Source organism: Atractosteus spatula, chromosome 8 (assembly GCF_055471065.1).
Source record: "Atractosteus spatula isolate fAtrSpa1 chromosome 8, fAtrSpa1.hap1, whole genome shotgun sequence".
Taxonomy (NCBI): Eukaryota; Metazoa; Chordata; class Actinopteri; order Semionotiformes; family Lepisosteidae; genus Atractosteus; species Atractosteus spatula.
In genome coordinates this window covers 26,054,888-26,080,628 of record NC_142713.1, presented here as the reverse complement: position 1 = coordinate 26,080,628, position 25,741 = coordinate 26,054,888, and the positions used below count along the sequence as shown (strand labels likewise).

Below are 25,741 nucleotides of genomic sequence, written 5' to 3'. Positions count from 1 at the left end.
TTAACATGTTTACACATTTTTATTTCTAGTACAAACATTGATTATTATTTTGTATTAACATTTTTATCCAGCTAAGAAATACATTTACATCTCAACATCTAAAGAGCACTGTCAGATCTACTGTTCTCCTTAGCATTGTTCAGGTAGTTAGTGTGATTCTAAAATAATGTTATCTCAGAGGAAGCATTTATGGTGTCTGGTGATTGATCAACCAATTGGCAATGTTTTCACTAAACTTCTGTGAATCAATGAATCAATCCATCCATCCTTCCAGTTCAGAGTTGAGGAGGAGCCGAAGCCTATCCTGGCAAGCAATGTGCATAAAACAGGATACACCCTGGATGGGGTGCTAGTCCATGGCAGGACATACACAGCTACACAGACACACACACTCACACCAGGGTCAATTTTCCCAGAAGCTAATTAACCTACCACTATGTCTTTGGACTACAGGAGGAAACCAGAGCACATAAAGACAGGGAGAACATACAAACATCATTTGTGTTATGTACCGTAGGTTAATGTCCTGCTGAAGTAGTACTGGTATAACAAGGTATTGTATGGCATTTGATTGCATTACGTTTACCGATTTACGTAGGGTAGACACGGGGACATTTTGTAAGGATTAAAAATGAGTGGGATGGGAATCTAAGGTTAGAACTCAGGGTGGGATTTTAATTGAAACATAGTAAATGTTTCAAAGTGAGAAACTGTTGCAGGGCAAGTTAACTCTGGAGAAACAGACTAAGTGAAATGCCAGCACAGATTCTGGATTGCAGATGAAACATGCAGGTAAATAAATGACAAGCCTCTTAATGAAATAAAAAAGGCTCAGTATGGGCAACAGATACAGCATTGTTTATGACTGTTCCTCAATTTAAATCCTAGCTGAATTCCCCAGTACAATTTTCCAGTTTTAAATAATTTTAGTTGAAAAAAGTGCCTAAGGCTTTAATATAAAGTAAAATGCCTAAAGCTTGAATTTGTTTTTAAAATGGAGAAGATAAAAGTATGCACTTTTTGTGGGTGATGCATTTAGAAGTTTTAGCTTATATAGTGTTTTGCAGGTTAAAATACAAATGTGGGTATGCTCAATTGACAATACTTCCTAAAATAAACTATAGTCATACCATGAATATTAAACATAAAATGTTTTTTTCCCTACAAAAAAGAAACTGATGAAGTTCTGAAAAAAAAAACATTCTTTAGTCTTCAGAACAATGATCCAATAAAATTGCTAAAACTGTAAATGCTTTTTGCAGTGTCCACTCCGGATTTTGTAAGGCAAGAAAGATAGTTGTCTTACAACATATTTGCAAAGCCTGTGTCCTCTTATAATTTAATTATTAGCAGCAACTCAAGTATTGTATGTATGCATTAATATTTATGCATAACGCATAGTTTACAACATAACAAAACTGTGCTAGGATAAAAAAGCTACTTCAGAAATTGTATACAAGGATACAGCTAGATGTCAGTCATATCAATAAAAAGGCTTTATTACTATGGTATCTGGATTTCCAGAATAATCCATTTCAGTGCTTCCAACTGGGCTGGCAATGGGGTGAGATAATCAGACACTCACCTGGTCATACACTGAGCAGGACGACAACGTTTGTCCTTATGTATAATATTGTCTTTCAGATGATTTTTTTCTACAGTGATTGTGTTTTGATCCGAAGGCCTGGTGTAGTACTATACAAAAAATCTATGCAAATTTCATATTACAGTCCTTTCTGATTAACGACTAGCTGTTTCTGCTCCATCCCACCCTTCATTCTGCTGTATATCTGTATATGGCTTATAGTTTACAGTACGTGATATCATTTCACATGATGCCTTGGAATTTATGGCTTTAATGAAAAATGTTACAAATGAAAGTTTTTATGACTGTTGTAATTCACTGAATGAATTGCACATAATTGAAAGGCTAAGGTAACAAATCTTACTAGATTAATTAACAAGGAAATAGGAACTAAGATCACACAGCAGAACTTCCTCCTTGGGAAACAGTACATAAATCCTAGAAAATGGTAGTGCAGGTGTGACTCAACAGAATTTACGAAAGTTCTGTACAACAAATGTGCTGTTTCACGTTATTTTATAAAATGTGTCCCAAACCACTATAATTTAAAAATACATAAAAATACATAAAAGGTATGCAGTTCATACCTTGCTTTTAGACATGGAATGAGTGGAGTCTTCTTTGAGCTGTAAGACATCGTCTTTTCCCCTGTCAAAACCTGCAAAAACATACAGAGCTGTGAGGCAACGATGAGTCTCATGGGCTGCATGTATAAAAAGGGCACATTGTGACCTGACAACTGATCACAAGGCGGAACTCCACAGTGCTTTCCACTTAAGTGTGAAAAATACAATATTTGTTAATTTCGTAAAGAGGTGAACATGGAAAACAATCAAATTGTTACTGCAATACTCGTATATGAAGAAAAATGTATGAATTTTATTATCTTAAAAATATGATGAAACAAATAATTCGATTTTAAGGCAATGCAATCTTGTTTTAATCATGATGTATTTACTGTGTCATGAAAACCACAATTTTAACTTCACTTTTCTTTGACACAGCTGAAGTTAATACCTTACATTTTAATTTGAAATGCATTTTGTCCTTTCAGACAAATGTCAGAAGCGTTTTCATGGTTATAGGCATTAACTTAAAGCTCAGTTCTTGTTTTTCAGAGATTACACCACAGACCAAGGCACTTGACAAAACGAAGGCATCCTTGGAATTCAATGCTGCTCACATAAACCTGTTTTATGAAATGTGACCAAAAAATAGTTTCTAGCTAATCAAGACTCCTAAAATACATTTGGCTTGCATCAAATTCCTTCAGTCTCATCTCTTGAGATTCCCAGTCTCCCAGTTATTTTCCATTTCCTGAGCTCTGCATCAAAGTTCACCAGTGTTACCTGCTCCCCGTTTGTAAAGTCAAGGAAATGACAACGAACCCCACAAACTGCTGAATCTGAAGCTTAGAAAAGACTCTCTAGAGCTTTATGTCTTGTGAACTCAGAGGGTACTCAGTAACTACTAAGAACCTAAACTGGCAGCTGGCTCCACGTGTCTTTTAATAATAATATATTTCTATAAAATATACACTGTTAAAGGATGCACACATGAGCAACACTGTATCCCGTACTGAAAAACAAAGCCTGGCTTGGTCCCATATGTAGAATTTTTATGATGGCCTGTACTGCCCTCATGGATCCAGAATATTGTTTCAGCACGTCATCATACTGAACAGACACAGAGGCCAAAGGGTTAAGGAAGATGAAGAGTTAAGGTTGACCGTTTCTCTTTCTATGCAGCCTCTCTAGCAGCAGGACACGTTGCAGAGAACTAAGAAACACCAAAGCCACAGCAGATCTGCAGACTGTGACTTCTGACCAGCAACACAAATTGGTCATAGATTAGCTGTTTGTTTTCCACCCCACCAACCACCCTAAAGCTGAGAAGTGCCATATCCTTGGCAGACAGTCCAGCAAGGACTCCTGTAATAATAAGATCTCAACATGCATAGCAAAGATGGTTGACAAGAGACATGATAGCATAAACTCTCTTGAAAACAAACTATACCTTAATAATACTTGCAGTTCCATTAGTGAAGAAGAATTGCAACTTGACATCTCAATGAGGTTAAAATAGGAGTGAATTTAATTAACTGCATTTTTTCCTGTGACTATATATGACCTGGTCTTCAATAACTAATGAAAAGCTATATATAACAGTGAAGGAACAGATGCGATTTTCCTAACTAAATATTCTCTTAACAAATCTTTCAGAAATTCAGATCACCAGGGGGAGAGAAACTTCATGAAAACAATGCTTCTTGGTATGCACATTTTAATGTTCAAATCTTCTTTTAAATAAATAACTTGATAACGAATCTGGCACTGGGCACAAAACCTTCGAAAATTACCCCGTAAAAGTCCCAATGAATTGTAACATTCAATAAAATTTTAAAGCAGTATTATATAACAATAAACTGAAAACAGCCTACAGTCCACACATGACAGTTATCCTTCAGCTCAATGTGGGTACAGGATGTATTGCCCTGTTTCTTGGAACTCATTAATAAGAAACATCATACCCTCTGGGGCATCATCAATAAATTTCAACTTCAATCCCCAAATGCCTTGCAAAACAGGATATTAAAACTCTCCGCATTGTCTAGCAGCCTGCCTCGGACATCTCGTTTTACGTTTTCACCTCAGTGGAGCAGTCTTTGATGGATCGAAGACGCGACCTTCAGAACCCAGGGTTCCTGAGTATTTTGAGATCATCAAAGTTTCCCTGACTCATTTCCATTTGTCTCTCCTGGCACGGATTTGTGAAGGGCAAACGGAAAGGTCACCAGCTCCCACTGTCATTATTTCAGAACAGAGGCCAGTGTGTCCCACCCAATTCAACTGCAACAATTCCATTACAAAATATATTTTTTTAAAGGGCCTCTTAAACTCATTAATAAGACCCTAATGTTCAATTAAGATTGAAAATAAGAGATATTATATATATATATTTACTTGCCAGTCTTCATGTAATCTATTCCTACCATTTACAGTGCACTGTAGTAAAAAAATATGTGCATCCCCTAAACATTTTATAATTTTACATATTTAGACATATTTACCCTAACCTAGTCCTCACGAAATCCTAACAGTAGTTAAAACTAACCTCATCTGAGAAATAACACAAAAATGATATATAATTATATATAAATCATATATAAATATGTCATTATATATATAACAAAATCAAATAGCATTCAATATCAAACCGGTGCTTTTCACATAACTGACATATAACGGATTAAAAAAGAGGGAAAAGTAAGTGCAGCAAACTGACCAATTTTTCAATTCAATTAAAAAAAAAACAGGAAAAAAATGTCTTTGCTGCTTCTTCCAAGAAAAGCACCACCATGTAGATGGACAGCGGTGGCTACTAGCAAACTAAAATAACTGAAGAAACAGAATGACTTGAAAATGTAAAAATGTGTTATTAACTTGACGTTCACCACACATAATATATTTAGAACCAAATTTACTAAACAACACTGAATAAAAAGGTCTTGAAACAAAACAAAAATCAGAGTAACTCTTCCATGCACAGCTCGAGTCAGAAAGGCAGAAGGTGCCAGCTGGGCTGTAAGAAGACAGCTCTGTCTTCGGCTGCTGTCCATCTTCAGCCCTGCAGGACTTCTCTTTAAGCAGCCACACCGACTAATTGGCTGCATCTCCTCTCCCCTGCAGGAACCTCTTCCCTCAACTGAGTCATGTCACTCCCATGGCTATACTAATTAACACTAAGCGAAAAAGGTTGCGATCTGTTTTGCGTTCTTTTTACAGTGAGATACAGTAGCTTGTTAACCGTTCAAAATTGTAACCTTAAGTTTTCACTGGCTTGCAAAGGAAACTTCCCACGCCAAAAACAATATTAAAAACTACAAACAAGATTTTGTGAACACAGCATCTTCTGATTGCATCATTACTGAAATGTTTATTTTCTGTTTAAATTGTACATGGTAAACACTGCAACATGGTTAATAGATACAGTAGTTGGTTATGAAGTCTTCTGCATGCACTACCAACGAGAACTGATTTATACGGATTCCTACACCTGAGTGGACAAATACTGCTTCTCTAACCACAAATCAAGGATTAAAGATCTACAGGACCATATGTTCCATACTATCTAAAAGCAGTTGCTTTCATTCGTGTCGAACATACTGTATATTGGCCAGGGGATACTATATGATTTTATAAGTGGCAAAAGTCTCTCACACCCTCCACTGCAAGTTCACACTTATTCCATCTGGGAAACGCCTCTGTTTCACCAGGTGTAACATAAATAGACACAGGAAATCTTTCATCATCACTGCAATATCTCTTTCAAACAATGTATTGTACCTATCTTCTCCCTTATGTTGCTGTAACATTGTTGCACTGACTTCTTGGTTGGTAAATGTTGTCTGTAATTGTGTTGTTATGTTGCAAGTGTGATGTAAAGCAATTTTTCCCAAATGGGACAATAAAACTTGAATTGAATAGAGCAGTGAAATGTTTCATGCAGAATGTCCTTGTCTATTTTATGTTCTTTTACTTTGACTTCCAAGATCCTTCCTGTTTTCTGGCAACACTAAGAAGGGACATTGTTAATGGTCTAATGTCAATTTAAACCAGAGAGTTGGAAACTGCTGCTTTAAGATGTCATCTCAACACAGTATCTTCTGTAATCCCAGTGCCTGACATTAGCTGTGATTTAATAATAATAATAATAAACTTTATTTTATATAGCGCCTTTAAAGGTGGCTTCTCAAAGCGCTTTACAGGATGACAATAACAATAAATAAGAAGACTACAACAATAAATAAGAAGATTTCACAAGATAGGACACTATTATAATTACAACAATACAATTTAAACCGGAAATAGCTTAGTGACATAATTATTAGGGGGCTATTATTGTTAAGGGCCAATGGGAAATTTGGCCAAGAATGCTGGGGTAACACCCCTACTCTTTTCAAGAAACACCCTGGGATTTTTAATGACCACAGAGAGTCAGGACCTTGGTTTTACATCTCATCCGAAGGATGGCGCCTTTTTACAGTATAGTGTCCTCTTCACTATACTAGGGCATTAGGACCCACACAAACCAGAGGATGAGCACCTCTTACTGGCCCCACTAACACCTCTTCCAGCAGCAACCTTAGTTTTTTCCAGGAGGTCTCCCATCCAGGTACTGACCAGGCTCACACCTGCTGAGCTTCAGTGGGCTACCAGTTGTAAGTTTCAGGGTGATATGGCTGCTGGCTTTTAAACCTGGTTAAGGATCGCTCTGGTGCTCTGCAGTGATATACTCAAGCCAAATTTCAAAATAAAATAGCTTAAGAATCCAAAGACAAACAAAAAAATCCCATCGTTATCCCCATTGTTAGCAATCTAAAATAATATACAGTATAAGGACCAAAAGAGGATTCCAATAAACAGCGTTTCCTGATCATTTAAGTAAACAACTAAATATGTACAGTAGTTGCTCCTTCACAAGAAACAAAAGGGGGTTCAAAAGACAACAGCTAAAAATGGTAGGTTAAAGCCAAGAGAAAGGTTAAACTATTATGTTTAACCTCAGATTACAAATAAAACATTTAGAGATTTGGTGAAAAGTTACATTCTCCTAGCCTTAATACTTCTGTTCAGTGTCTGTCCCTTGCAGTTCTAGACTTGTAAGACCAGTCTGGGACCAAAACAGAACTGCACAATCTGGTCACAATGAGCTATCTTCAATAGTCTTACTTTGCCTTCTCGTTCTGTGCTGGTATGGTCAGTGTCTTTGAGGAAATAAGATTGGTGTTGCATTTTTTTGTGTTTATTTTTTACATATCGTTGAAACGCTTCTTCTGTCCTCCTCTGGAGCCTGGAGTCTTGACAGCCAGACAACATGACCAAACTGAAAGAAATTAGCTGATGGCAGATGATCTGTGCTTCACTTCTGATGTGGGTGTGCTTGTCCATCTACTTGACATGTCTTCTGAAACCACTCCAGTGACTGTCACCTGTCCTTCTAAGTGTCACTGGCTGACCATGTTTCATACCAGTATGGCAGGAAGGATGACTGTACAGTAGACCATCAGCTTGCCTCTAGTTGTGATGCCACAATCCTAAAACATCTGCTCTCTTACGCAGAGAAAGGCTGCACTTTTTTAGGTGATTTTAGGTGATGCTTGATTTCTTTGCTATTATAAGCCTTTTAAGAAAGACAGATCCCAAGGTATGGGGAGTGCTATATATTCTCCAAAAAATCAAAGTGAGTCTGAATCAATGGAATAGAGGCATGCACATTTGAACCTTGCTGATGAAGGATTTTGATGTCTTCAATGCTAAACAGAAGTCTCATTTGTATTCAGACATGCAGCATCATCAGTTTATATAAAGTTTAATGTCTGAACTTGGGGAGATTATAGCTTTGAAGAAAAGTCTTGGGAGATTAAAGCTCCAGCAGGGAGACTGTTTGTAATCAAATGGAGCACAGCACTCAGAAAAATTGAAAATAAAACTTTATTTTCAATAAATCCTTTAAAGTTTCCAAGCAGACATGTCTGCGACATCCACATACAGTACTTGAGATCTCATTCACCCTAACTTATAAAAATTCAAGGCAGGCCTCACTCATTTCTCACATACGAAGCATTTAAACATACAGTATACTCCATATTTTCTTCCAGAGTACCAATGCTGAGTTTCATATGAAAGTGAAAATTCACACCAGTATAAAGAATCTCTGGGAAAAATTACAGACTTTAACAAGAAAAAAATACACTGCTTATTTTATACACAGACTGCATTAAATTAATTGTATTAGACAGTTCTAGTTGTGTGACACAATGCACACAGTATTCACAACTGTGACTGCTTCTGTAGCAAGGTGCAATATTTTGAAGAGAAAAAATCTCTCATAAAATTCCAGGAGGCATATCAACTGTTGCAGGTCAGTATGAAAACATTTTTCAGAAAACCACAGTTTCTACTGATTATTTTTTTCTTGGATGCAATATTGTAAAAATTCTCAGGAGAGTGTATTATTTAGAAAACTAAGGAATAAAGGCTACAAACACATAAACACATACTGTAAACTCAGCTTTACATTACATATAGTATATCAGTAGTCAAGTTACTTTATCTACAATACAGCTTAACATTTTAATTGTGATTCAAAGAATTCCTGAAAATATCTTTTCAAAATTATTTTTTTAGCTACAGTACTAATAGAGACATAAAAGAGCCAGTGATCCTAAATCTTAAAGGGTAAATGCAATGATGTCCTCCTAAAAACCCTTTCAAGGACATTTGAACTACTGATGTCTGTGGAGTGTGGTTTTTCAAAATAGCCTAGAATATGATTAGAAACAGAAAAATGGCAGTGCACAAAACAAGGCCATCTGTAATCTACTGTCTCCATTAGCCCAGTGTGCAGAAAAGACGGACAATTATTTATTTTTTCCAAAGCTGATAAGAGAACAGGGAGATTTAGCTCTGACAGAAAATCAAACACTAAATCCATCTCTTCCACAGCACAAAAAGCAAACCCTTTAACTATGAGAATGGATATGACCATTCCAGGTTCTAACATGCACCTGTGTCTTTGAATTTCATTTCAGCTGCAATCTTTATTAAGATTATCGAAACTTTAATTAAAACTTTTTTAAAAAAAAATCAGTGGTTAAATAGGGTTAGAAATTACCATGTGAAATCCTGAACTCCTGTGCTAGGTTTAAGAACCACTAGGACTAATATTTAACTAACAATGTGGAACTGAACAACTGAGACTATACTGCACTGTACTATAAGGATGCTTATTATGAAAGTGCCCGATACAGTGTCATACCTACTCGTTCGTCTACTGTACATTATTAATTGATTACAGTGGGGAGCTGTGAGAGCTTGTGAGCTGCACAGGAACAAGTAAAAGTTACTTCTATGCCAAAAAGTATAATAAAAAATATATATATACAGTATATCAGGTTTGAAGAGGATTCCATAGTTCAAAAACAGCGCTACTGGGTGGGTTCTAAACAGAAGAGATTTAGCTCTTTTAAACTGTCTAACATACTGTACTGTATAGCAGTTCCTTGAGACCAGGAATTCATGATGTTTCTCTCTGAATGCTTTTGAAGGCAGAAGTTCCCAAACCTGGTCCCTGGGGATCCCGTGCCTTCTGGTTTTTGTTATAACCAGAGGGTAATTGATTTCAATTTTGCCGAAATTTGCTGTTAAATTAGTTTTCAGTTCTTAAAATGTGGAATGAAATATATACAGTATATATATTTCAGTCAAATTCCAGGATGCATCTACTGTATGACAATGTTTAGAAAACAATTCTGAATTCTATTTACTCCACTAAATTACCAAATGAAAAGCTTCGGTAGGAGAAGAAAACTTTTCCCCACATAATGGGAACTTTGTAGAGGCCACAGCATTTGCTGCCACTGGTATTAACAGAAATATAACTAATCCCTCTGCATTTAACAAGCATATGAAATATATATGGCATACAGTATATATTAAAATCATTTCACTATATTTATATATATTTCCTGGATTTAGAGGAATATCCTGCAAAATCCTTTAGAGAAGACTAAAAGGGTAGCTGATTTAAATGGACAAAATCCTCATAGGCATTGGCAACATCAGCCCAGTTGTCTTCCTCAAGATCACAACTGAAACGCAAACCAAACGGCTTAAGTAGAATCTACAAAAAAATGCACTATAAAATAACACAAGAGTCTTTTCTTTTTTTGCTTTTTTGTGTGTCTAGAATAAGCTACCCATCCACATTGTTGAAGTTGATATCTTGGCTTCTTTCAACAAAAGGCTGCATGAAATTGTAAGACCAATTAGCTTCCAACAACTTAATGAGCTAGAGGAACCCAAATGACCTTCACTTATTGCACTTCTTAATGTTTTAATGCAAACACTACATACTCAAACAATGGTGTTTTTTACAGCCTTAGACCAAGAACCACATATTATTATATTTTTATCTATTCAAAATGTTGAGACCATAAAGGTAGTACAAGATATTGAGAAAGATAAATTTAGGCTTGCAACTTTATAAATACAAAGAAAAAGAAAATCAACAGCTTTCTTTATAAAAACAAAAGATTTATAAAACAACACAAATACAAATATTTATAAAATAACAATAATGAAACTCTTAAATTTATCATTGCAGGAAAACATACCTGTAACACATTCAATATATAAAATGAGCAGCAGATACAGTATAATCCTAAAACATAAATCTGTGCAATTGCTCAATCACGGCTATATTTACAGTAACTAGAGCATTCAAGCTATTGCACAAATCATTTCCAGTTAATAAATAAATAGAATAATTTGAATTGTTGTGATCAATCCCTGGTGCCTAAAGATACCAGTTTCCAGGAAGAGGATACATTCAGTGTGTACAGTAATGTGCAATGAAACCTTTCCTCAGGAGAGACACTCAGCTGGGTTCATTCTAATGAGCATGCATGAACAGAATTTTGATAGATTCCAAATGACTACCCTGAGCTCCATGACTGTCCTAGAAACAATCAATTCTTAAAGAAGGGGCCATTACTTGAATCACAAAGTAAAATCTATGAGGCAACATTACACAATGTGGAGGAAAATGAGCTCTGTGGGGCTGTCCTGGGTCTTGGCATTATTGTTAATTACTGTACCTCTCACTGTAAAGGAAGCTCGTTAAGGTACACAACTGATTAACAGGCTGCATACCATAGCTAGGCCTGTTCTGTTGTTTGCATTTAACATATATAAAATAATACAAACAAGTCCAAACATTCTCATTTAATCCATACATTGCTCAACACAGAATTGGACATATTGATTAACTTTTTGCTTCTTCTTATTCCATGCAGCCATATCACCCAGCAACTCACAGCTGGCAGCCCACTGAAGCTCAGCAGGTGTGAGCCTGGTCAGTACCTGGATGGGAGACCTCCTGGGAAAAGCTAAGGTTGCTGCTGGAGAGGTATTAGTGGGGCCAGCAGGGGGCACTCACCCTACAGTCTGTGTGGGTCCTAATGCCTTAGTATAGTGAAAGGAACACCTTAGTGTAAAAAGGCACCGTCCTTGAGAAGTAAAATCGAGGTCCTGACTTTCTGTGGTCATTAAAAATCCCAGGGTGTTTCTTGAAAAGAGGAGGGGTGTAATCCCGGAGTCCTGGCCAATTTCCCATTGGCCTTTACCAATCATTCCTTCCTAATAATCCCCGTCTTTGAATTGGCTTCATCGCTCATTTCTCCTCCCCACTGATAGCTGATGTGTGTTGAACGTTCTGGCGCACTATGGCTACCGTCGCATCATCCAGGTGGGGCTGCATACTGGTGGTGGTGGATGGGAGTCCCCATTACCTGTAAGGTGCTTTGAGTGGAGTGTCCAGAAAAGTGCTTTATAAGTGTAAGGAATTGTTAAATTGTAATAGAACGCGCAGCTTTTCTTCAAGAACGTTGTCAAGAAAGGGGGGTTTCCCAATGGAGCTGCAGGAATAAAACCACAATCTAGAATATCTGTGGGAACTGGAGGTAAAAATGTTCACCTATTCAGCAGTGTCCTGCTTTCAAGCCACCATGTTTAGTTGTACATGGAGCAACTATGCTGTTGTACCACCTCTGCTGCAGTACGTGAAGGAGCAAGGAGTCAGGCAGAGGAACAAGATTAATCAATGTCTTCCAGCAGCCTTATTTATCCTCTTAATGTGCTAAGCACTAGAATTAGGCTGTTATCAGAAGTATGTTCCGTACTGCTTGACAACTTCTTTTTTTGTGTATTGAAATGACATCAGCTTTATCTTCTTTCTTTAATTATTATCATCTTCCATTTGTCACTTCATTTTCTTCATTTAACAGCAAAACACTGTAAAGTGGTACCTCTGTTTATTCCCACTTTTTGCCTTATCTCATCCACATAATACCAGCACAGCCGGGGAGAACAAACCTGATCATGAAACAGGCTTAACTGTTCACAAGCTGGCAGAGTCAGGTTGTATCTCTGGAAAGTGAGCAATTATCACTCCAGTCCCCCCTCAGCCAATAGCGAAACGCAGCAAGATTTGGCATGTCATGGGTCACATGCTTAAAATAATACAATAACAAGGAAAAAAGAAACTTCCTGGAAAACTAAGAGGGATTAATTACTAGTGCTTCCTTATTCAGTGCCAGGGGATCACAAAAGGTGTGAAGAAAACAAACGCTAGTTGGATATAATATTTCTTGTGATGAGACAAAGAAGGATGAAGTGCTAAGGCCAGCAACATTAAAAAGGTTTGCGCACACTGTCTATTTATAAATATGTGCACATTAATCTGCCGAGTCACGCGCCACCTGCACATCTAACCTCCAGCTGACCTTGAAAGAAAGCACAAGGTCTTGTAGTTCATTCTCCTGCTTCCGCAACACTAGATATTTTACACTGTGTGTGGTTCATTTATTTATCCTTTCTTTCGACAACTTTCCGAAAATGCCCACATTTCACCCCTGTTCTTTTTTGATCTGTCCTGAAATTGCTTTTGCTGTTTAAACAAAAGCCTTGGCTGAACACCCTGCCTCTGCCTGAGCAGGGACCTGTGAAATAAACTCCAGGGAAGTCCTGTCTAGTGCAAATCAACTCCTCCTGGTCCTGCTTTTATCATTTAACAGCCCCGCCCCTCAGTGATGCCCAGAAGGCACTGGTAATATCATTGCTTGTTGTTTTTGCTCTTATTTGACAGATTCTTACCATGCAAGTGCACTTTATTAGAAAAACAAGCTTCAGACTTTTTTTCAGCCTGATAGTTGAAACACCTTCTCATCTTTGAGCTCAAGTGAAGAAGAAATGTACTGTACTAATGTTTATGTACTAACGCCAAATCTACTATCTTCAAAACTATTAATTGTACAGTCGGTAATACAAATTAAAGGTTGCCAACCTAAGGAAATGGGTAATATTTCTTAATAAGAAGCAATGTTTTCCATAGACTTTATTTTGCGGTTATTCAAACAGAATTTGATTTCTTAGTACAGTACAGTATATGTTTTTTAAATACCTACAATGAACAAGCATCTGCTTGAAACAATTTCTGCTTTTCTCAACTTTTCCATATATTCCTTTAAGACTGCTGGAAACACATAAAGATAAAAGATCATCTTAAACACATTAATAATTTAAGTCTTTCAGGAAATACTGTGTGAGCTGAATAAGAATCCACACAAACAGTTCTGTGTTGAAATTATTAAATAAACATTTAAAGGCACTTTAAAAGTTTCTACTAGAGAGCTAGTGATATATAATCAGTTCAGCCCTTGACAGCAGCAATGACTGTCTTTCCAGATAGTAGGCTGGGGGAAAAGCAGGGCTTTCTACAAGGATAAATCTTTGTGAACTCTAATAACATTATGCAAAGTTTTGTCAAGCAACTGAGTTAATCTGCAAGATAGTGCTGAGCGTACAGTTCAATTATCAGTGTACGTGATAACATTCACAACTGATTTGCATGGTTAAATAAAATATTAAAAAGAAACAGAACAATTAGTAACCTTAGCTTAGCACTAATCTAGATGCAGTGTGTAGTGCTACTCCACACTGAAGGTTTTGTGTTTTGTACCCTTGAGAAATGTACTTCACTCAGATTGCTCCAGCAAGTGCTCTCCTATATACAGGAGGCTCCTGGTCGTCATGGTAAATAAGAACTTGGGTTCAAAATATATCTTACATTAAAAAAATAAGCAGCTATTTCCTGGGAATTACAGTAGTTGTGTCAACACACTGTTTGTGTAACAGCTGAGTCTTTACACAATGAAAAGGAATTGGAATAGTACAACCTGACTGGGAGTTTGTGAAATGCAGGAAGCAGCCACTGTACTGTAATAATGTAACAACAGGGTCCACAGCACTTAGGCTTAATGCATTAATTAGTCTTAGTTGTTACTTATGTAAAAAAACGTCATACATATTCACATCAGTATGTACTAAAACAACAAGTACATTTTAAATGTGTGTAAATTAAATATACTAAGAAAGGAGAAACACTAAGCAGAGGCAAAATTATTTTAATATCCTCTTGTATGATTTTAATGTTGTGCAGCAGAAGTCAGGCCTTGGTAAAACTCTGCAAATGACACAGCTGAAGCAAGATGAGGCAGGAACTGCAAGCTGATGGCTCACATTTTAGTCAGAAGATATGCTTGACCAAGGTGAATAAGTTTATTAGGGCTTATCTGAAGCTTTGCCTCATTTTAATGGCAGAAGAAATTCACAGGTGTGCCAGACTCTTCCTGCCTAGTATCTTTTAACAGGACAGGAAACTGCACAGTACCCTTGAGCATGAAAACAGAGATCAACAGAAGATCAAAAAAGAAGAGCAGAACATAGATGATAATAATTGCCAGGCTGTTATCCTAATGGCCTTAAATGCAAGTTAAGAAAATATACTGTACCTATCATTTATGTCAACCATAATACTATTTTCAAGGATTGTTCATTATCCCATCAATGACAGAAAAAACAATGCTTCAAAATATCAAATGCTGCAGGAAACCTGAAAGGGGACAAGAACATACTAAAGGAAAGTCACCAACCTGGCAGGATAGGGGAGAGCTCGTTGTATCCTCCAAAAGAGGCATTCCGAATGAGTTTGCGCCCGTCAGTGCGGGGTGGAAAGACGACCGTCACCCCAGCACATGTGGAGAACCGGCGGCGCAGGATGCCCTCTTCTTTCATCATAGAGGCAGCGAGTCCCAGGCGACAGATCGCCACAGACACGCCGGGGCTAGGGACCCTTTGAGCTGCTTAGTCAGGCAGCAAGGAGTGTGTCAGAGCGGTGCGGCTCACAGGCTATCAGGAGCAGCAGTCAGCGCAACAATCATCGGTGTGCACTTTCTCTCCTTCTCCCTCTCTCACTCCCTCTCCCTCAAAATGCAAGTGGCCACTGGATCTCGTAGCAGCGAATCAGCGGGAAGCCTCCTCCTCTCACAAAGTAAAAGGCCTTTGAACAAACCGAAAACTGAAAAGGCATCACATCTTCACATTCTGATGTTCGGCACCACAGACAAGTGCTAGCCTCTTTCTTGATGGCTGTTCTGTTTTTAAAACCCTGCAACCCCCACAAACTCTTCAAAGACTCATTAAATCTTTCCTCTTAACACACCGTCGCTGATGTCTATTGAGCCACTGCTTCTCACACAGTGTTTGAAAACTCTGCCTCCTACAAACATTCTCATATCTCCCAGACAAGACCAGGATTGCAGAGCCTTGCTTTCTAAATACATCCTTGCAAACGCAGATCTTTTTATTCTCAGGGGAGGATCCAAAGCTGATTAATAGGCTCTAAATTCAATACACATACAAGCCACAGCTGTACAGCCAGGTATTGCAAACCAGTCACATGCATAAGAACAGCAATCTGTAGGGTTTTGTGCAACAGTTTTCTGTTACAATGGCTGCCTGCTACAGTATCATTCATTATTTTAATAATGTGCACTGAGGAATAAAAGACGGCATAAAACAGCACATAAATAGTAATTATATTCTATTCCTTTCAATATTACTGTACATCGGTATTATAGAAACTCTTACAATTTACATTAGTATAAGCACTGACAAAAATAGAAGAACCTGTATATACTGTACTGTAACACTGCAGTACTGCAGACAAATATTATCTAAACATAAACAAGATTCTCGTTCTGCATTGAGATAATATTTTTAGTGAACAAAACTGCACATTTAAGTTGTCCTAACACTTCTACTTTGTGGTTAGTAATGCTATCCTTACTTCTGGGGATAAAGAGCCACTTTCTCTAGTTGTACTGTACTTCATTTGTACTTAACATGTCTAAATAAACCCATGTTGCTATGATACTAAATCCAAAAGGACAAGATCCACCAGCTCTTGGGCTCTATGGACCAAACCGTCTTGACTCACTATTTCACACAATGCTAAACTGAGTACATTCACATCTGAAATACAGAAAACGTGACATTAATTGTCTCATTTACATGAGAAAAATATAACGTAAAAATAAACATGTAGCTCTTTTCCTTAAAGGCTTCTATTTCTATTTTCCATTTTGGTAAATCATATTTTCCTTTACTGTTGTTCTGTATGTTCACAACTCATTGTGTTTTTAACCACCATTATTTTAATCCCTTCTGAAGATGTAGCCAGACTTTCTAAAGACAATTAATACCCAAGAGTTTTGTAACTGTAAATATAATTATCTCCTCACTTAAGCCAGCTTGAGGTGATACCAAAGTTGCTTGGCAACCTCACAAACAACTTAAGACTCCACAGGTCCGTTCTGAGAAATGGGAGGGACTCTAATAGGGACTAATTTTTAATTATTTCTTAAAGAAATGATTAAGTTGCTCTGGAACAGTGCAAAAAGTAATACATTTCAGTATCACTTGTGTTTTCTGTATATCAATATCTGTAAGAGCAGCACAGTGGAGTGGTGGAAGCACTGCAGCACTCCTGACAGCAGACTCCTAGGTACAAATCCCAGGTGGAGACTATCATTTAAGTCTAAAAAAAAAAACAAATAATTAAAAAATACAAATTTTGTGACATAAAAATGTTGCTTTCAAAAATATACAGACAAAAACAAGGGGAAAACTGACTGGTCTTCAGCACGGCAGCTGGTGTTGTTTGCAGGTGTACAAGCCTGTAAGTATCTACGATCCAGAGGTGATACTGAGGAAGAGCTACTGATCCTGCATTATAATTAATGCATTATAAATTATAATTTCTCATTCACGTTAACTATTTTTTTATTTTTTTGTGAATGAGCCTGGAAACTTGGGCCCGTGTACAAGCCTAATCTGATCCCTTTCCTATTAGAATGAAGACTACCGCTTCTCTCAGCATGTAACTAAACACCAGCAGGTGGATGCAGTGAAGTATGACATGAAATATAATTTATTCATTATAGGAGGAGATTGTGATGCTGCTCTAAAATGCTCTATGATTGCAGTTTCACTCCCCAAAAATGTCCCCACTGCCTCTTGCAGAGGTAGAGGATATTGTCTTCAGCAGAGGTATAGGATATTAGGATAATTTAGTCTCATTTCCACCCTAACAACTGTAGTTGTGAAATCTTGATACTATAAAAATAAAAGTATTATTTACTGGTATGAATTTTGAAACTCTGGGTATTCCAATTCTAAAAAAGAATTAAATCTTTGTGTGTTGTGAGTGTGCAATTAAATTTGCAATGTACACCACAGGATGGAGGAAATAACACTTGAACGCCTGTGTTAAATTTATGGAGGGCCACTGATCCTGACACTTAGCAACACTGCTTCGGCAACTGCTTGCGCTTTAATGAGGATATTGGGACTGGTACATGGTACTCTCGACAAATGCAATACTGAAAAGTAATTACTAAATCTTAAATTTCTACATGATCTGGCAGACGACTAAAGGATGTGTTAGCACAACAGTCTCTGAGTGGAACAGAGGCTGGTGTTCATGCACTGTAAACGGCAACAGACATCTCTGGACTAAGGCCAGGATTACTTGTACAGCACTACTGCAAACAACAGGGTGTATAACGTGTTTTATGGGATGTTATCCACAGAAACTGTAGAACCTTATTCACACACACCAAAATCATAATTTTTATGTTTCAATGATACACATGAGTTACTCATGAATGACAAAAGCCATTAACAACTCATTACATTCCATAGAGCTCTTACTGTATGTCTGTTATTAGTCAAATGATCTTTAAAACACTTTGCAATGTCTACTAAATAAACAGAAGTCCTCAATGCCATTGTAGGATGGCCATTTTCTAGTTAAAAAAAGGCCCACTGTATTTTACACAATTCACTCCAGCTGTGATGAGATTCAACTAAAATGAAGGACAAAGTGCTACTGTGAGAATTCTAAGTTACTGTGAGGCCCTTTTCACAGTTTTTGTCTATTTTAAGACACTAAACTGTAAGACAAATATGCAGTGAAGAAGCATATTAATAAACTACAAAGGTGTTTTCTGTTGGTGGTTTGTTTTTCTGTAGTATTTCATATTTTATTTTTACATACTCTAAATAGAAAAATATTTGTGGATTTACAGTATGTAAAACGGATCAAGGTGCCTGTGTAATAATACAGATCTGATCCTTAGCTTGTGTAACATGTATCGCCTTCATGTGGCAAGTATTACCTCAGTAAGATTGCTAAATGCATAGGAGTCATTAAATATTCAATAAATCGATAAAAGAAAAAAAGGAAAAATCCACACAGAGTCAGGAAAGCTCTTGGGATCCTAAACCAGCATCAGGTAGACTATAAACAGAAAACTTGATAGGATATGAACCTACAAAGTAAGGCACTAGTTAAAATCGCCTCAGGAAATTTCAGTTCTTATCATCACCACATACAGTAGATAGATACACTGAAATTCTCTCCTTAAAATCACTTCAGCTGCGATGAAACCAATAATAAATTAGCTGACTTGTATTTAGTGAAGGAACCTGTTCTAAAAAACTAGCACAACTTTTTACAATTTTACAATACAAAGTTAAATTTGTTTTTAAAAGGGTGTGGCCCAGTGATTAACATGTCCAAATGGAAGGATAAACCTTTCTTTGTCATGGTTAGGTGGCAGCCAAGATGAGATGTGATTAATTTAATAAAGGACTTGACAGGCTTAAGTACTTCAGTTAAAATGAGTTGAATCAGAAAAAAACACAAAGTCTTCCACTGGCAGCAAATTCTGTTGATGTGCTTAATGCAGACAGTATATTGCCTTTAGAAAAATTAACACAGTCAAAACTGTAATTACAGAATCTAACCCAGAATCTAACTCTGAATCCTGGTTTTGACTACCAGCACTATGAACAACTAACACCAAGCAAACTCTGTGTTTAATTACCATAACAATGTAAATCATTTTATTGGAAACAACTAATGGTGCAGTTTTTCACATATATTTTTTGGTTACATTTAGGATGCAAATAAATATGTTTTTCTCTGACAAGTTAGCAGAAAGAAACTTCAGACTCCTAACATAACATGAGACAAGCCGAAAGTGTGAATGGAGAAAAAAGGATTTGCATAGTTCTTGAAGGATGCTATTCAGTTACTTGCCGATCCCACAGAATATTAAGGACAAGCCCATTTTTCTGCACTTTAACCTGTTTTTTTAAATGTTATCTTGAAGCTACGGCTTCTTCACACGTGCAATTATGAGACCTCAGAAACACTGCTCTGTGCTTCCAGTATCACAAAGCTGTTATCAACTGCGGTCTTTCTTTAGCTCCATTTAGAAGATAACATGTCCTTTTGTATCAGGTTTTATGTTATGCAGCCGAAAAGCAGCACCAGAATCTGATCCTGATTTAAAATGAAGGTCACCAACAAGAACAGTCAATTGTAAGCTGATGTTGTAAGAGCTTCTAGTGTTTCCTGTCTTGTGGCAGAGTAAGTGTCAGACAAAGGGCATTTTTAGTTTTTGAATTCCCAGCTTTTACTTTCAATTTCTGAAAACTGCTGAGAAATTGTGAGAGTGTTGCACTAAAATTTAATTTTCCTCCGAACTCATTTTGTTCTTTCTTGCCTTTGGACCATGTTGTTCAACAACCTACTTCCTTTTTAGGATACTGATGAACTTTCAGAGGATGAAGCTGCAATATTTTTGATTATCTGTATTTGATTTATGTGAATATGCCATAGGCCAACATAATTCTTAGTACTTACTGTTGAATGTTAAGCACACTCAGAGTGAATGAAAAAGACTAGTCTATTTTAGCTCTGGATCAAGCACACTGTATGTAAGATAACGCAGATAACTGTGGATTTCTAGGCCACAATAAATGTAGGCATTGGCAATGCACTGCTTGCTAACAAATTGTAGTAGTGTAACAGCTGATTTCTGAAGAATTTATTGAGTAAAACGTTCAGGGATGTCTTATACTGTATCGCCAAGTCAATTTACCAAGACATGCAACACATCTTATCTGTCCTTCACAAGAGATCTTAAACCACATAAATTACTTGGTCATTAATTATTCCATGGCACCGTCTATAAGGCAGTTTGTAGAGGTATTAATATTCTAAAATTCAAGCTAAATTCTATTTGATTTAACCTTTGAAGTTGAAGTGGATCCCCTCCTGTATGTGAAATGCTTTGGGAACTATCATTATTACTATTACACTGAATGCGTAAACATAAATACTTAAGAGCAATACGTTTTTAAATGAAACTGGATATCATAAAAATGTATAAAAAGGTGAAACTCCGTCTCACATTGGCAATGCTCTTGGCCTTAGTCATTTGCCTTTGGAACAATTCTTAAGGACAAAGAATACATTTTAACACGTAAAAACTTTCACACCAATTATTGAAATAAGAAGTGAAGGTATTGAGTCAACAGTACTATTTATGTTAAAGTATATTTATATTAAAGTATTATGTACTTTTGACTTAAAAGCGATTCAAGTAATAAATGGGCACTAGAAGATAACCTGTTCAAAGTTGAGGGCCAAATGTAATATTACGTTAGTGCTGTTTCTGGATTTATGCAATTTATGCACAGACATAAATTTCAGAATATTACCTCTGGTGTTTTTGAACAAAATACACAGTAAATACAGAATAAGAATGACATGTCATGTACAGCCCAGGATATGTAAATGTAGTGATCTGGAAATTTAATATCAGTTTGTAATCCTTCTCTGAAAAGTTAAATAATCCAGGCCTGGCTAAATTTTGTTTTAGCATTACTATGCTTTATTGTGATCACCATAGTAAAATGAGAGGGATAATAAAATGTTCTTTAATATTAACCAAAGATTTATGGCAATTATGGTCACAAGAAACAGAGTTCAATAGCCCAAGTTTGCTCTTCAGACTACTAAGGAATTACATCCATGTAGACAGCTGTGATGAATTAAAATATGGCAGTTTGGACCAGGAGGGAGACGTGAGCTTACAGACAAGAACAATAATGTCACAGACATGCCTAAAAACTATCAAAGAGAAAACTCAATGTATCTAAAAGTAACTAGGTCATCACAGCAATAGTACGATCGCGACAGTTCATTCACAGGTAATACCAAAACCACTAAGCAGCACTGCTCTTAATTAACAACACTGAATTTCAACTGACAAACAAAGAATAAACTATGGTTTGTGTTATAGCAGGTTGTCATCTTAAAAACAGCCCCAATATGAAGACGTATTGTACATAACATAGTTTTCTTGTACTGGATCAGGATGTATGAGGAATCAAACTTACATTAACAAACATTGCAACTCCTCCTTTTTCCCTCCCTAGAACAAAATTATTTATTTGAAAACATTTCAAGATTCAAGATTTCAACATTTCAGAGCTCAAGAAGAAAACACAGCTGGCTATTTGAAAAGAACACCTCAACAGCTACACTGTTGCAATTTACTGTAGAGATTGTAAAGATGAACTGTAAAATTGAAAACAATCTTAATATCGCATATTTTTCCTATCTGTTTAAAGATCATGGCATATTGTGGCCGTTATATGGAAAATGCGAGTGAATTCATTTAACAATGTGCCAACAACTCATGTTTGTAATGTTCCACAGTACAAACTGCAGTGCAATTACTTGCCTTTTTTGTGCTACGGGGTGCCAGTACGAGCCAAGTACCACCAGACACCAACAATCAGCTTTTTCTTCTACAACAGCAAAGAAATAAAAGTTCCCAAGGAGAGATGTATGCCAATTGTTCCAACAACATTTCAACAGAAATGCCAGAACCTTGAAAATTTCATAAGAGAAAATCTAAGGTTAATAAAGGATGATAAAACACCATCTGTTCATGTCTTTTAGTCTTTAGATATCTAAGAAAAAAATAAACACAAAATTTACAGTCTCAGGCTTGCTCCACTCAGTCCACACTCCTCTTGTTAGCAAGTAGGAGAGTTTTGTCCAGAGTCTCTATCTCTCTATCTCCTCTTAACATGTTAACCCTGCTTCAGCTTAAGCTGACAGACCTTCACATTATCCTCAGCCTTCCACCTCCAGCTTTCTCTGGCTGTAAGAAGGAGGAGGAACCTCAGGTAGTTAAGTGAGAGGACTACTAAATCCGATTTACACTGCAATGTCAACAGTTTATTTTTAGCCCTGATGCAAGAAAAATGGCTACAAGAAAAAGAGGGGTGCTGCTTCACTTCATCTCAATTTCTTCAACAAAAATAAAAACACGTGGTCTGAAGTCAGAAAACCTTAACATACAATGAAATGTGCATGTTTACACACTGAAATGTGGTTAAAGTATTCAAAATGTTCAAAGGTATTGACAAAGTTAATCAAAAGGGCTATACAGTATGTCCATTTCAACTATGAAACAAGGATCACGAATGAAAATTAGGAGAAAGTGACTGAGTAAACAGGAGCTATTTCTTAAAGAACTGTGAATATCAAAAACCAACAATTCAGGATATGTAGTTAAAGCTGACTGAGTGATCATTCAAAGAACAGGTGAATGAGCCAGAATAGCATTGCTGCTTTTGTACACCTACTTAATATAAGCCTTCTCAAGCAGGACGATTTTCAAATGGTAAAAACAAGATCTTAGGTAAAATGCACTAGCAGAGATTTATTATATGTGAGATACATTTAGTGACCAAAAAAGTGAAAACAACTGGGTTAATGAGGGGCAGTTAGATGCGTCTTATGTGTTAATTAAGCAAATAAAATCCCAGCATGCTCAGGGTCATGTATAAAAATGCTAGACAAGCCTGGGTACCTATAGACGTGGCCAGCATGGTTGTAAGAAGATATCTCGGTGAATTTGAACGAGGTACGATTGTTGGGAAGTGTTCGGCAGAAGCTACAGTGACCAAGACAGCTCAACATGCTGATGTTTTACAACAACAGTTTCTAAGGTGATGTCAGCATGGAACTCCCAGGGAAAGACATCAACAGAGCGCAACAGTGGGCAGAAGTGGATACCGTGTGCAAGGCAAAACAAGTGATACGTTGACTGCAAATTTCAACTTGGGGTGTGAGTAGGCAGTTTAATTACTGAGAATTCCACAGAGTGGGACACCATAGTTAGGTTACAGTGCACAAACTGCTGATTAATCCTAGCAATGAACATGTGTAAGTCCAGTGCTGCAAACAGTCTAATGACATGGTCAGACTAATCATCCTTCACCGTATTCTCAACAAACAGACGAGGCATGTGTGGCACAAATCTAACGAACTCTATAGCCACGAGTCCTTGGTTCCAGCAGTGGAGGGTTCTGGTGGTTCTGTAACGTTGTTGGTGCACATTTTCCTGGTGTGTTTTGGGTGCACTCATTCACTTAGAAGGAAAGAGCAATGCTAATTAGTGTACTACTTAGAGGAACTAAGAGATCACCGCATGTTTACAACTTTCCTGCTGGGAGGGGGTGTCAACATGACAAGTGTCCCCATCCACAGAACATATGTGGTTGCCCTGTGGTTCGATGGCCATGGCATTTATGTAATCCTTCTGTCATAACCTTCGTAGCTGCCAGATATTAACCCAATCCGTATGGGAAAATTTGGAAGGACAACTTGAGTTTTCCACCTTCATCAACCAGAAATGTGTTGATTGACTTTATAAAGAAGAATGGTTCCATATTCCTTGTGCAGAATCCCAGATGCTGACAGACTCTGTACCATGATGCAAACAAGCCCAATGCCCTTTTAAGTGACTTAAGACAACAAGACGATCAAGATTGTTTCAAATCCACGTTGCAACAGTTTGAGTATGGCCTGTAGTATACAGGAATGGGCAGGAGGTCTCATCTGATGTGTCTACGGGATCTCATTAGTTGAAAAAAAAACCTTAATCACAAGGGGTTAACTTCTTAATGATTGTGTCTGTAAGTGTCTGTTCAAAAGGAATATCAGATTGTGATGGGGGGGTGTCGTTAAGTAGAAAACAATTAATTCAGCATCCTTTCGCAATTTGGATTTAGTGGGAGGAGAGCTTTTGTTTGCTTTTAGGTTTTAAAAACAATTATCTTTATGCATAATAGCTCTTGAAGTGGACAGTGTAGCCTAGCAACACCTTAATCTCTTACATAAGTGCAGTAAAATATTAAATAAAAAAACACACACAAATAATACAAACTAAATCTGGTACATTTGCATTTTAAAATGAAGTGTAAATATTAATGAAAGAGAACATATCAAATGTACACTCTAAAATGACTGTACTTGATATGAAGCAAGGATCAAATGAGCTCAGCAGCTCTTACACCTAGTGTTGAAAATGGTTCACTTCTTCCTTACATTTATTGAACCTTCCCAGATTTAAATTAGAAAGTTTCTTTGACATCAGATTTCTCTTTTATTAAATGTTTTCACCATTCCATCAAGTGTGTTCAGCTTTAGGTACATTGCTAATGCTTTTGGCAAGACATTTTAAAAACTATGAAAAACACATACTGTAGTAAAGAAATCAGGCCATCTGAGGAAAAAAGATTCAGCTCTTCTGAGTGCATGAAATTCAACATATTCACACTTATTCCCTAATGCTTAAGGAAAAGTGGAGTGAGGTATCACCTGACCATGTAAAGGTTACATTCTGCATCTGAAAAAAAACAATAAAAACCTCACAGTTTGTTTCATAGTTAACACTTGCCACAGAGCACTGGAAAATCTGTTAATTACTGATTTTCAGTATGGAGTCTGTTGAGCACCCCCTGACCCAATGTTTCCACTCAAGAAAACAAGAGATGTCATTCCATTGCCACTACATGTCCAAGAGTCGCTTAAGATAGGGGTAGTACCTATGAACTGGAGAATTTCTAGTGTAGTGCCCATCCATAGGAAGGGTCATAAAACATGTAATTACAGAGCAATAAATCTGACTTTTGTTAGAATAAAGCTGGAGGATCACCTACATGGAAATAACATCCCAGGGGATAATCAACAGATTTAGAAAAAGGTACTGTAAATTATATCTAACCAATTGATTAAATTGATTAGAATTATTGGAATAAGACACAACAGTAAAGGATATACAGAGTATGTGATAAGGTGTACTCAGATTTTTCATTTAGAGCCTTTGTTAAAGTTTCTCAAAGAATACATTCTCAAATTATAGGCAGTAGGAATTCAGGGAAATGTGTTTATTTTGATCTTCCCTAGAACCACTGCCCTTCCTAATTTAATGCATGTCAATCGCCTAAATTCTGGCATACTGTAGTTAGTGTTTGT

At 36.9% G+C, this 25,741-nt stretch overlaps 1 protein-coding gene across 6 annotated transcripts in view; it reads right to left on the bottom strand.

The window, feature by feature from the left end:
* osbpl8 (oxysterol binding protein-like 8) overlaps positions 1-25,741 on the bottom strand; it is a 122,352-nt gene that overhangs the window by 25,760 nt on the left and 70,851 nt on the right. For 4 of the 6 annotated variants that reach the window (XM_088923323.1, XM_088923326.1, XM_088923328.1 and 1 more), the window contains one exon: positions 2,173-2,243. In XM_088923323.1, coding sequence (XP_088779449.1) covers positions 2,173-2,243 — 71 coding nt within the window. Of the gene's footprint in view, positions 1-2,172; positions 2,244-15,140; positions 15,433-25,741 lie in introns of those variants that run through there. The other 2 variants (XM_088923327.1, XM_088923329.1) reach the window with 2 other exon arrangements.